Below are 15,000 nucleotides of genomic sequence, written 5' to 3' on the forward strand. Positions count from 1 at the left end.
AAAATGTAATGTATTTTTATTTGCTCGTTTTTTAATACCTTAACATAAAACAACCACACTAAAAATGTTTGGATTTATGCGATAACACAAAAAAAAAAATTACAAAAATTTAAGTGAACTATTTAAAAAAAAACCAAAAAAAACACTAACTTAATTTTAAAATTTAAAAAAGTAGAAAGTCTGAAATAGTACTTTCTTTTATTTAATCACTCTTTTTATTTAAATCTTCCAAAAAATGTTTTTATGGTGTATCTCGGATTATAAATAAATCAGTATTTTTTTGCACGATTTATTAACAACGAAGGCTGAATGTAATCAGAAAATATTTTTTTTATCATTTTTTCTTTTTGATAAATAGTTTTAGAAGTCGTATACATTTTTGACGCCTCCAAAATGGCTATTTTATCATCTTTTCTATCTGCACGGTTCTAATAATATTTTAATACGACACACATATTATTGGAATTATTAGTGTTGATGTTTACCTAACGTTGAATATAAAATTCCTTTAAAAAAAAAAAAAAACACTCTCTCTCTCGTTCTCATACACGCAGCAGACGGAAAGTACTTTATGGAATAATAATCAAACATGCAATAAAGCTTCACGCATGCAAATGTTGAAGGAACCTTTCAAACAGCCGTAAAGAAAGACGCTCAAATGAGGATCCTGCAGATTAAATGCAGCATGCGCCGATTTAAAAAAAACTGCATATGCAAATCAGACGATGCACGGCTGACGTCACCGTCACGCGACGCGACCCCTGCAGTGACGCAACAGCTTTGAGCGGAGAACAGTTGCCATGGCGATGCAAAGTGTCGTAGCTATGGCAACACATCACTATGGCAAACGTGACTGGGTAGCGCGGGGTTAGTTTTGAGAGCATCTGCTCGGTGTGACGCGTGACATCATGACAGAGCTATTACGGCGTTGGCTGCTTTCGAACTGCGACTGTAAGGAAAAAAAAAAAAAAAAAAAAAAAAAAAAAAAAAAAAAAAATCAAGGTCAGGTTGCTATAAATAGACCGATTCATGAATTATTTCTGCCGGAACATTACCGACAATGTTTCTCGGGTCTAAACGCCTAAACAAGTGCACAGTGTGGCACACCGTTGCAAAATGAATCCCAGCGACAACCGTCGGGCCGTTTCCATGGCAACAGAGACAGGGATTTTGGCCTCGGCGATGATGCAATCCATTCACAATCACGCACGTTACATATCTTCCCGGTGACGGGGTGTGCGATCCGTCGATGAATGTGACTCTGGTTTATTTACGACGGACAGATCGGCGTTCAGATCCCTCCTTTGTGCTTCCTAGCGTTTTATGTTCTCATAACCACACAAACGGCTCAGATTAGACTTCATTTTTACATTTCAGCTCAAGGTTTAGTAATTGTTGTTTTTGCCTTTCGTTATATATTTCTTAATTCCTACTGTGTATAAAAAGACATATTTGTATGTATATACATTTATATATTTACTTACTATAATATAAATATATTTAATATATAAGCATACCATTTTTCTTAAATGTATACACGCGCATATGTGCATTCGCAATAAATTATTATAATATAAATATAATGATATAAATTAAACGCATTATACACAATAAATATACACAGCACACACTCATATATTATGTAAAGAAAAACTTATTTTGGACGCGATGCACTATTTTTAATAGGTCTATGCAGTATTGTTTTACTTATTATCAAACACAGAAATTACTTTCAACAGCCAGAACATTTTTTTGTTAGGAATTAAAACGTATAAAACCTGGCAAACATTACATGAAGAATATAGAGAGAGAAATAAATGCCGATTTTTGAACGCACACAGAAATAGTGAAATAAAAGAAATGTATTTTGGGTATTTTTTCCTGTTACGAATAGCTTGCTTAAAGTCGATTCGACTTTACTTATTTTGCTTCTTCAACTAAATAAAAATGGGAAATTTTTTACTTCAATGTCACGTGTCAGAATGATTTTCGTTAATTATGATAACTCCCTCACAAACAGATATATTCAGAAGAAAGTCGTGTTCAGTGATAGCACCGGCATGAATAATCATCTGTAGTGAGTCGAGTGGATCTGTAAAGCAGCAGTAATTGAATCTAGCGTGTGTGTGTGTGTGTGTGTGTGTGTGTGTGTGTGCATAAGTAGTCTGCTTATTGATTAAAAGCTGGGGCTGGATCCAAACGCATTGTTGGACTCCGTGATCAGGCTCAGAGCCACTGGCGAAATCCCACAATGCACCTGTGGAACAATAGAGTCCGACGACAATCCTGATTTCAGTCCAATTCCATATTTAATTCCAATAATTTTTTTTTATATATATATATATATATATATATATATATATATATATATATATATATATATATATATATATATATATATATATATATAATTTTCTGTTATATTTATTTGTATATATATATTTTTTTTTATATTTATATATATATATATATATATATATTTTATATTTATATATATATATTTATATATATATATATATATATATATATATATATATATATAATTTTTTTTTATATTTGGATATATATATATATATATTTATATTAAGTTGTAATAAAAACAGTATGTTTTGCAATATTTGTTAACATTAATTAACGTAATAATTGACACGAACAAAGAATGAACGCTACATTTATTACACTCTTTATTAATTGTTAATGTTAAGTAATAAAAATACACTGGTTCGTTGTTTATTCATGTCAGCTCTCAGTGCATTCGCTAACGTTAACGAGCAATTTTAATAATGCATCGATAAACACCGAAATTAACATTAACTAAGATTAATAACCGTATCAACTAATGTTAACTAAACCGTATTAACTAATGTTAACTAATCGAGTGTGGCCAAGAAACCGTTTCCGTTTAAAAACAGTTCGACGTTAAAAACTAAAAGGATTCTGAAAAAATTAATTTCACAGCAAATTTTTATGAAACATAAGCAGAGACGGTTTTTGCGATTTTGGCCAAGGAATTTATATTGTTAAAAAATTAAAACAGACGAATCATTTACAATCTATAAGATGCATTTAGAAAAGAAAAGCTTGCAACACGTTTTCTTTTAAGCCATTTTAAAGCGTACAGTTTGGTTTAATCGGCGAACGGCACGCGCAGCATCAGACAGGAAAGAGAAGACGGGTTCCCTGCTGTCCGTGGTGCTGAAACGACGCTTACGGAGTAACTCACGAGACGGGGAGAAGTAAGAGAGCATCGCTTCCGAGGTTTCAATCAAACAATCATCACACAGCGAGACCGAACGACTAATATCCCAGCGAGTCCTATTGTGGCATTGAGGTTTGAATAAAACTACGTCTAAACACTCACTAATTAAAATACAATTAGTTTACTTTTTATTATTATTATTATTATCCTCTTTGAAAAAAGTTGATATAAAAATTATTTGACATATCACCATATGTATACTACTACTACTACTGTTAATAATAATAACAACGGCAATAACAATATGAGCGTAAGTATTATTTACATAAGTGTTTCTTTTTTGTTCTTGATTAGCTTTATAAAGAGGTTTTCCCAATTTAGACAAAAATTAAAGGATGTGCACAATAGTAGTAAAATAATTAATAAATGAATACATTAAGGATTTTTATTCTTGATTATGGATGATTAAATAAGACATGTTATATATATATATATATATATATATATATATATATATATATATAATTATTATTAATAATATATATATATATATACATATATATATAATTATTATTAATATATATATATATATATATATATATATATATATATATATATATATATATATATATATATAAATAATTATTATTAATAATAATAATAATACAATTAAGCTTTATATTATTTTTATTATTACTACCATTATTTTTTTGATTGATATAAAAAAAAGATTTCATGTTTGTGTGTGTGAGATTATGAGTGTGTTCATGCTTAAAAAAAAAACACAGAAGTTAGCTAAATCTGACAAAGCCTTCCTTAAATGAAATTAAACGAAAAATGGATAAAGTATATAAATAAATGCGCTTAATATAATAAAACGGAGAAGTTTGCGTGTTGTCGCGCGCGTGTGTGTGTGTGCGTGTGTGCGCGCGTGTGTGTGTGTGTGTGTGTGCGTGTGTGTGTGTGTGTGTGTGTGTGTGTGTGTGTGTGTGTGCGTGTGTGTGTGTGTGTGTGTGTGTGTGTGTGTGTGTGTGTGTGTGTGTGTGTGTGCGTGTGTGTGTGTGCGTGCGTGTGTGTGTGTGTGTGTGTGTGTGTTCCTGCAGCGTCTCACCGGTGTCGGTGCTGTTCGGTTCGGTTCTCTGCGCACACAGACACCGCAGCATGTGCGCTCCTTTCTGCCGGAGCAGCCGCGCAATCTTCATCGCAAAATCAGTTCACAGAGGCGCCTTCATCATCATCATCATCATCATCAGCATCAGCATCATCAGCATCATCGTCACCGTCGTCGTCGTTTCACGCGCTCCGGTTCGGTCTCCGCGCGCCGCAGACAAAGGACTTCCACGCGCTACAGCGACGCATCCGACGCATCCTCACGGGGCTTCACACGGTAACCGACGCGAGCCGAGCCACAGCGAGCGACGATCCTCCCGGCGGGCATCGCGACGAGCTAACGAGCGCCGTTCATCCCGTTACTCCGCGAGGGAAGACGCCGCCGAACGCCACGCCGGCGCGTAACCGTGGGCGGTGACGTCACGGGGGGCTCGCTGACGTCACGTGCAGGGGGAAGCGCATTTCTGAGACGTCGCTTTTAAACGAAGCCGATCGCGTTCAGCAAGTTGGACAAAAAACCGGCAACGTATTTCATTTTTATTTTTAAAACACGTGACCCTAAAAAACAAAACTAATCATCTGAAGGCTGGATAAATAAGCTTTCCACTGATGCACGGATAGGACAATATTTGGCTGAGATACAACTATCTGGCAAAAAATGCAATAAATAATAATAATAATAAATATTGAGAAAATCACTCCAATCTCCAATAATCAGTTTTGATACATTGAACGCAATCTTTTTACTTTTGCCATAAAAGAAAAATAGTTTTATTTGATTTTTTGGCCACTGCTACAAATGCTGTTTGTGACTGCTTTTCTCATCCGGGGACGTAAAGCATGTGTCCGTACTCTAATAACAGGGCTGGTCATCACCTTTCACCTTCAGACTCGTTTCAACATCATCTCACTGAGGCGCGCTACGGAATTAATTTCACGCAAGCGTCCCGTTTGCGTTCACGTATTAGCAAAATGCACGAGCAGACGGAGCTCATTTTGCTCCGCTGTCAGACCCTACGAGCCATGACACGGCAAATATGACACAGATACGCAGATCTAGTCTAAAATGAACAAAAACGTCTACTGCGCGCTTTAAATGGGGTTCTGTCGCTCTGTCACTGTAAACGCATGGCTATATTTGGCAGACTTCACTGGATTCAAGGCGTGGGCTGCATTTTGACCACACGCGCACGCACACACGCGCACGCACACGCACGCGCGCGCAACCCTTCGCCGACTGGCCGCTTGTAATGCAATCTGTGTGGTTCAGGCGTCTTTCTGATGTGTCTGCAGAGCTGAGGATGCTTTGAGACACGTGGGGGCAGCAGAAGGCAGCAGAAACCCCTGTGACGCAGCGCTGAGGCTCTCCTGCGAGCGAGGATCACAACACACCACGCTTCCGCCTCAAATACTCCACATCTAGCCAAATGTGTCTGATTTTTTAGTTTTTATTTATTTTTTTTATTCAAGCCAAATTTTTTAGCGCGACGGCAAAATGTTTAAGGATTATAAGCTTTCTTTTTTAAAATCCGCATAAATTAAATGCGGTGCATAAATAAAGTAAATTAATATAGCTGTTGTTTTGCATATGATGTAAGACGTGAGGGGAAATGTGAATGAAAAAACATTTTGATTTTAAGATGCATCAATACATTACTCATGTTTAATATTTTGATGTAAGATTTAAGATACAGAGATTAGTTGTGTGTATTATTATCGTTATTACTGTATTATATATATATATATATATATATATATATATATATATATATATATATTTTTTTTATATATATAATACAGTTATATATATATATATATATATATATATATAACTGTATTATATATAATATATATATATATATATATATATATATATATATATAAAACTGTATTATATATTTAAAAAAAAAAAAAAATATATATATATATATATATATATATATATATATATATATATATATATATAAATACACACAAACATAAATACATGTACATATTTTCAAAATATGTTCTGTATATATGTGTATTTACATATGCATAGTAAATATACACAGAACACGCATATATATTATGCAAAAAAAAATTATTATGCCATTAAATGTTGCCCAAGTTTTAAACCTAATTTTAGGTTAACAGATTTATTTTTAGAGATGTACAGTTACCGTTTCATTCACTTTTTTCAAACAATAAATGTATGAAATTGCACTTTCCGTCAAAATTTGCACATCGTTTTTTACGTTTAATGCTATTTTAGGAGCAGTAAGATTTTATTCTCTTTTTTCCATGTTAAATGTGTATTTTTCTTACAATAAAATGAAATCGATCTTCACGAGCAAATAGTTTGTGTCGTATTTTCATGTTTATGTGTTTTAATCGTTTATTGACATAATCATTTCATAATTAGCCATTCATGTGATGTATTATTAGATCCTTTCTAATTATTTTTATTGGTCATTCGTTTGTTATGTTTCTATATTTTATATTTCTTATGCATTTTCCTTGCTTGTGTATTTTCACTGGTATTCGATCTCGTGCATTATCAGGCATGGAGACCCGATATATCAACGGCAACGGTGTATTAATACTTTTGCAAGTAACACATAAGTCATCGTTTGTTATGAATAATGATGTTTAGCTTTAAGAGACTCGTATTTATTTACTGGGACGGGTTTTCTTTCTGTATCTCGTCTACAAGCACACACAAAGCATGCAATGTAAAAAAAAAAAAAAAAAAAAAGTCTTGCATAAAGCATTTTCTCTCTCTCCGTTTCATTTACAAGGTGATGAAATATTTGTGTCTGGTCTGAAATGAGAAAACACAGCTGGACACACCGATAATCATGCACCATATAATAACCTGCTGAGCGATAAGATGAAAGTTTCACTGCCATATCAAGTTACGGAGCGACACATAAACACGGAAGAGATATAAAACTAATGCGTTTCATGAAAACATATCAATGGCATATTTCAACACGCACACACGCAGAAACAAAACCCTGTGTTTAAGGTTTATTTTCTTACAGTAATGCATCAGATTTGGAGAGATTCGGCATTACACGCACTTGCTCGTTCTCGCGGACGCTCTGCAGTGAATGGGTGCCGTCAGAATGAGAGTCCAAAAATAATCCACTCAGTATTTCTCCAGATGTTATCCGAAGGACGGGAGTGGTGTGCATTATCGTGATGTTTTTATCAGGACTCATTCCGACGGCACCCATTCACATCCATTGCTGAGACGCATTTCTCCAAATCGGATGAAGAAACTAACCCAAAAGAAAGAGGGAGTCCAAAGAGAGTCCAAAGAAAATAGATAGAACGATAGAACAGATAGATAAATAGAACTATAGAACTATAGAACTATAGATAGATAGATAGATAGATAGATAGATAGATACTTGCTCGTTCTCGCGGACGCCCTGCAGTGAATGGGTGCCGTCAGAATGAGAGTCCAAAAATAATCCACTCAGTATTTCTCCAGATGTTATCTGAAGGACGGGAGTGGTGTGCATTATCGTGATGTTTTTATCAGGACTCATTCTGACGGCACCCATTCACATCCATTGCTGAGACGCATTTCTCCAAATCGGATGAAGAAACTAACCCAAAAGAAAGAGGGAGTCCAAAGAGAGTCCAAAGAAAATAGATAGAACGATAGAACAGATAGATAAATAGAACTATAGAACTATAGATAGATAGATAGATAGATAGATAGATAGATAGATACTTGCTCGTTCTCGCGGACGCCCTGCAGTGAATGGGTGCCGTCAGAATGAGAGTCCAAAAATAATCCACTCAGTATTTCTCCAGATGTTATCTGAAGGACAGGAGTGGTGCGCATTATAGTGATGTTTTTATCAGGACTCATTCTGACGGCACCCATTCTCATCCATTGCTGAGATGCATTTCTCCAAATCGGATGAAGAAACTAACCCAAAAGAAAGAGAGAGTCCAAAGAGAGTCTAAAGAAAATAGATAGAAAGATAGAACGATAGAACAGATAGATATATAGAACTATAGAACGATAGATAGATAGATAGATACTTGCTCGTTCTCGCAGACGCTCTGCAGTGAATGGGTGCCGTCAGAATGAGAGTCCAAAAATAATCCACTCAGTATTTCTCCAGATGTTATCTGAAGGACGGGAGTGGTGTGCATTATCGTGATGTTTTTATCAGGACTCATTCTGACGGCACCCATTCACATCCATTGCTGAGACGCATTTCTCCAAATCGGATGAAGAAACTAACCCAAAAGAAAGAGAGAGTCCAAAGAAAATAGATAGAAAGATAGAACGATAGAACAGATAGATAAATAGAACTATAGAACTATAGATAGATAGACAGATAGATACTTGCTCGTTCTCGCGGACGCTCTGCAGTGAATGGGTGCCGTCAGAATGAGAGTCCAAAAATAATCCACTCAGTATTTCTCCAGATGTTATCTGAAGGACGGGAGTGGTGTGCATTATCGTGATGTTTTTATCAGGACTCATTCTGACGGCACCCATTCACATCCATTGCTACGACAGTGATGCACTGACGCATTTCTCCAAATCGGATGAAGAAACTAACCCATCTAAATTAACTCGCATTATTTTGTGGTAAATATGACATGTTCTCGACTAGTTTTGTGAGATTAGTTCCAGACCTGCTCGAGTGCATATTCTGAAGCACGGACAGAAAGAGCGGGGAGGATGAGACAGAAAGAGATAAAGAATGGCGTGAGAAACTGGAGAATGGAATTGATATATTTATTAGAGTATTTTTATACAGCGTTGAGCTTCTTTTACGGCTGCCATTTGCAGAGAGAGCAACACACATGCTCGTGCTAATCCACGCAAACACACTCAAATCCCCTCTTCATCATCATCGTCATCATTATTTCTGTCTGTTGTGCTCATGTTTACCGAGCTGGATCTGAGACACATGCTAAACAACGCTAACAGAACGATATGTTCAGTCCGGCACCCAGTCAGACAAATAATAACACAGGCATCCGCGCCACTATAATGCCATCACTGCTAAAAATGACAGTAATGATGAGCCAATTTGACATTTCACAGGGCCTTTTGTCCAATGTGACGCGAAGCGCTCTTATTCCAGGCACAGTCGGTGACCCCAGTGCACTCTGGGAGCTTGTTAATTTAACACAAGGCTGAGTGTAGAGCGACTCTCAGCAGCTCGGAAACTAAACCTGCTTTGCCTTCAGCGGAAGAGTCCAAAGAAAATAGATAGAAAGATAGAACGATAGAACAGATAGATAAATAGAACTAGACAGATAGATAGATAGATAGATAGATAGATAGATAGATAGATAGATAGATAGATAGATAGATAGATAGATAGAAGAAAGGAGGTATAGATAGATAGATAGATAGATAGATAGATAGATAGATAGATAGATAGATAGATAGATAGATGAAAGGAGGGATAGATAGATAGATAGATAGATAGATAGATAGATAGATAGACAGATAGATAGACAGATGACAGATAGATAGATAGATAGATAGATAGATAGATAGATAGATAGATAGATAGACAGATGACAGATAGATAGATAGATAGATAGATAGATAGATAGATAGATAGATAGATAGATAGATAGATAGATAGATAGACAGACAGATAGATAGATAGATAGATAGAACGATAGATAGATAGATAGAACGATAGATAGATAGATAGATAGACAGATAGATAGATAGATAGATAGATAGATAGATAGATAGATAGATAGATAGATAGATAGACAGATGACAGATAGATAGATAGATAGATAGATAGATAGATAGATAGATAGATAGAGATAGATAGATAGATAGACAGATAGATAGATAGATAGATAGATAGACAGATGACAGATGACAGATAGATAGATAGATAGATAGATAGATAGATAGATAGATAGATAGACAGACAGACAGATGACAGATAGATAGATAGATAGATAGATAGATAGATAGACAGATAGATAGATAGATAGATAGATAGATAGATAGATAGATAGATAGATAGACAGATAGATAGACAGATAGATAGACAGATAGACAGATGATAGATAGACAGATAGACAGATAGATAGATAGATAGAGATAGATAGATAGAACGATAGATAGATAGAATGATAGATAGATAGATAGATAGATAGATAGATAGATAGATAGATAGATAGAACGATAGATAGATAGATAGATAGATAGATAGATAGATAGATAGATAGATAGAACGATAGATAGAACGATAGATAGATAGATAGATAGAAGTACTAGACGTCACAGCATCAGTTCAAACATCTCAAACAGCAGAACCACTTGGAGAATGTGATATTAATAACTATAAGAGAGCTTACAGTAACTTTAGTGAAACTCCACAGAACTCAGAGTTAATGACTCACTCACTGATCAGTTCATCCACACCAAGCAGCGCTGGGTTCATAAAGACACCTCCTGCATTTATTTCACCAAAAATACAGCAAAAACGTTTACACTCTCAAATAAAAGTTGTCTATGTGGCTATCTGTTCAAATCTAACTTATTTCTGTGATAAAAGCTGTGTTTTCAGCATCATCACTCCAGTGTCACATGATCCTTCAGAAATCACACTAATATACAGATTCACTGATCAACCGGGATACGTTTCATTTTTCAGGATTCAGAGATGAAAAGACTCCAGAGCAGAAGCAGAATATTAAACAGGAAGTGATGTGGGCGGAGCATTACATTATCCGGCAGGATTCGATTAGACCGTGATCATAAGGCTGTGATATTACTGATTAATATTAGTCCTCTACACACACACAGCAACGACTACATCAGCAGGGAAGGAAATCATTTCAGAGAAGGTCTGATGAAGAACAAGCACCGAAATCGTGGTAAACAGAGAGATTAGCGTCATTCGGTCTGACTCTAACGACTTCAGAGAGACTGACCGGGTTCAGTGCTGACCGTCTTCACCGGGCCTTCCTCCTCATCCTCATCCTCTCCTTTACTGCCGTGAGACAGCAGCCGGCGGAACAGACTACAGTAACGAGTCATGTGTGTGTGTGTGAGTGTGTGTGTGAGTGTGAGTGCCTGGTCTATCAAAATGTGTCTGTAAGTCTCTCTCTTGTGTGTGAGTGACCGTCTGTGCGCTCCTGATATTTGCCTGTGCAAATGTGTGTGTGTGTGTGTGTGTGTGTGTGCGCAAGAGGGGTGTGTCTGTCTGTAATAGAGACGTGTGTGTGTGTGTGTGTGTGTGTGTGTGTGTGTGTGTGTGAGTGTGTGTGTGTGTGTGTGAGTGTGTGTGTGTGTGTGTGTGTGTGTGTGTGTGTGCGCAAGAGGGGTGTGTCTGTCTGTAATAGAGACATGTGTGTGTGTGTGTGTGTGTGTGTGTGTGTGAGTGTGTGTGTGTGTGTGTGTGTGTGTGTGTGTGTGTGTGTGTGTGTGTGTGTGCGCCAAGAGGGGTGTGTCTGTCTGTAATAGAGAGACATGTGTGTGTGTGTGTGTGTGTGTGAGTGTGTGTGTGTGTTTGTGTGTGTGTGTGTGTGAGTGTGTGTGAGTGTGTTTGTGTGTGTGTGTGTGTGTGTGTGTGCAAAGAGGGTGTGTCTGTCTGTAATAGAGACATGTGTGTGTGTGTGTGTGTGTGTGTGTGTGTGTGTGAGTGTGTGTGTGTGTGTGTGTGTGTGTGTGTGTGTGTGTGTGTGTGTGTGTGTGTGTGTGTGGTTCAGAATGCTGCTCAGGGCACTTACTCACTTAAAGTAAACACTTTATGCTGCTTATTATTTTTTATAGAAATACAGTAAAAATCACGGTAACCATAATTAAAAAGCTTAAATCGTTTTAATCACAGAAACGTTTATATGTATTCATTTAATGCCTTTTTTCCCACATTTCAAATCTAATTTTACGTCATGTCAGAACCTTTTGTCAATTTCTTGGTAAATATTACAAATCATTAGATTGTCATATTTTATGAAATAAAAATCAGATTTAAATGATTTAATTAATGATTAAAATCAGCTAAACCTAAATGCACGACAATGGTTTATAAATACTTTGCAATAAAATAACATTATTTGAAATATGAGGTAAAGCGTGATTAAAACTGCATTTTTAAATGTTAGAAATGTTCTTTCACTTTCTGGATAAATCTCACAAAACCAAAAAATGATTTTGCATAATAAAATGCACTTTTTATTTATTATTTACGATTTATTAATGAATTGCAATTTCTGGGTAAATCCTACAAAACCAAAAAAAAAAAAAAAAATTAAAAAAATTACTTGCATAACAAAAACGCAGGTCCTTCTTTGTTTTTAGGATTTTAAGATTTATTTGTAATATTTTAAAACGGCGACACAGCATTGCAATACAACTTCTCTCAGCATAAATCAAATGCAGCACAAAAATAACATAAAAATGGAGCATTTTATTTGAGGGTATTATTTTTTAAATATGTAAGCGTTAAAATACAAATATTATTTTTTAAATGTATTAAAATACACATAAATTAATTGCAGCGCATTTATGATGTACGAGTACTTCAAAAGTTTTAATATTTAATATTTTATGTGAGGGGAATTAACGCATTTTGAGCACTAAAGAAGAGTTTTTTCTCATGCATGCATCAATAGCATGATAGACATTTCCTGTATATATTTTGTGTATGCATGCTATATAAACAGAGCAGTATGCTTGTGATTGTGAACGCAGCCAGTTTTCCGTGCTTCATTAGTCCTGTGTGTTTTTATTATCTTTTATGAATGCAGGCGTCTCTATAACGGTGACTGAAAGCGCGCTCGTCTCAAACCAAGATCTATCAAAAGTAATTAGGAAAGTCTGTAAGAAACAGCGGCGTGAGAAACGGGATCTGTGCGTCTATTCTGAGAGCGTAAGTCGGTGTTACTGAGAGCGAGAGCTATTTATAATGCTGTTTACAGACTCAAAGTGCTGCGCAGGAGGATTCTTCGTAGCGCACACACACACACACACACACACACGCACACACACGCACACACACGGACAGAGAGCAGGACAGGGTTAATGGTCACAGAGTTTGTAATTGTGTCTGTGTGCTAATGGAGGCCAGCAGGGGGCTCTACGATGCCTGCGCTGAAGAAAAACAAATCGTTTGGAGTCAAGGCAAATGTTATTTTGGACTCCGGTGGGCATCTATCTTAAAATATTAGTAGCAAAATTAAAAGTTGTTCTCATGTTTCCTTTATAAAAATGAAGCACTTGAAGGTGGACGTTTGTACTTTTTCTTGATAATAAAAACTATCCATCACTGCGGTTAACACAGACGCAAAGTTCTGATCATATTCATCATTATGCATCAAATATGATAAAGACAAATCGTATTAGTATTTTGTCACTGTTTGAAAATAAACAATCAATAAATCAATAAAAAACTAAATAAAACGATCCTACAGTAAGCAAAGTATTTGCATAAATTTATGTTACGCATATATATATATATATATATATATATATATATATATATATATATACATTTTTATTTATTTTTGGACATTTAATGTTTTGCAAGCCTCACTCAGAAAGTGACAAAGTTGAGACATCTCAACAAAACTGGATTATAAATGTGATGATAATAAGTCAGTACTACGGCAAATATTTATTGTTGCATACTAGTCTGCACACACACACTGTAAAAAAAAAAAAAATAAAAATTATATATATATATATATATATATATATATATATATATATATATATATAATTTTTAATTAGAAAAAGAATTATATATATATATATATATATATATATATATATATATATATATATATATATATATATATATATATATATATATATATATATAATTATTTATTGTATTTATTTATTTTATTTTTTTCCTAAGTTTAGTATTACTGGAATATGTTTTACAATATAATACTATTTCAGGCTTTCTACTTAAACATTTTTTTATTTCACTAAATGCATAATTTGCCGCATGCATGTAAAATTTAATAGCAATTGTTTTTTTCTAATTTCAAGTTAGTGACTTTAAAATATATTTCTCCCAGGAGATGGCAGTAAATGGTTCGAGTACAAAGTAAAAAAGTAACGTATCTGCGCCCATTGTTTCTCCAAAAATTTTCCATTAGTAAAAATGTAGTCACATATTTGTAAACTAAAAAAATATTGCAGAGGCTACAAGGATTAGCGCATTAAATTAATTATGAATTTTCTCGCAAACAGTGTGAGCAATTAATTACTTGGAAGTGTACAGTATTTACGTTTCTGAAGGATATTCACTTTACAGAACCGTAACGCCTGAGCTACAGTTTTATTAGGTTGCATATAGACCTGACAGACGAACCTGAAGACCGGTGACAGCCAACAAATCAATAACAGCACGAAAACATATTCAACCACAACAACGGCAAAACAGCAACAACAGTCGGCAAAGAACCAAACCACAGCCTAAATGATTCACGCTGCAATGCTATATCGCCTTTAATCAACTTATTAGCTCAACGAAGCACTTTGCATCGAATCAACAAACTAATTCTGAACACAAACATCTGAATGCATTAAATCAATAAGCTCCCCTCATGTCCGTTCCCATTCATCTCGTCTTTCCTTTTGGCCGCCGGTGAGCCCATAAACCGATCCGGTTACAGCGATCGAACGCTTCTTCCCGGGAATATTACTTGCATATGTGATATGCAGCGTGCAGAGAATA

At 35.2% G+C, this 15,000-nt stretch overlaps 1 protein-coding gene across 3 annotated transcripts in view; it reads right to left on the reverse strand.

Annotated features, from left to right (window-relative positions):
- fgf12b (fibroblast growth factor 12b) overlaps positions 1-15,000 on the reverse strand; it is a 44,848-nt gene that overhangs the window by 24,880 nt on the left and 4,968 nt on the right. Inside the window, exon 1 of one of the 3 annotated variants that reach the window (XM_043259235.1) lies at positions 11,243-11,486. The exons of 1 other annotated variant lie outside the window; for it this stretch is intronic. In XM_043259235.1, coding sequence (XP_043115170.1) covers positions 11,243-11,348 — 106 coding nt within the window. In that variant the 5' untranslated portion in view covers positions 11,349-11,486. Of the gene's footprint in view, positions 1-4,310; positions 4,844-11,242; positions 11,487-15,000 lie in introns of those variants that run through there. One more of the 3 variants, XM_043259236.1, reaches the window with a different exon arrangement.

Source organism: Puntigrus tetrazona, chromosome 15 (genome assembly GCF_018831695.1).
Source record: "Puntigrus tetrazona isolate hp1 chromosome 15, ASM1883169v1, whole genome shotgun sequence".
Classification (NCBI taxonomy): domain Eukaryota; kingdom Metazoa; phylum Chordata; class Actinopteri; order Cypriniformes; family Cyprinidae; genus Puntigrus; species Puntigrus tetrazona.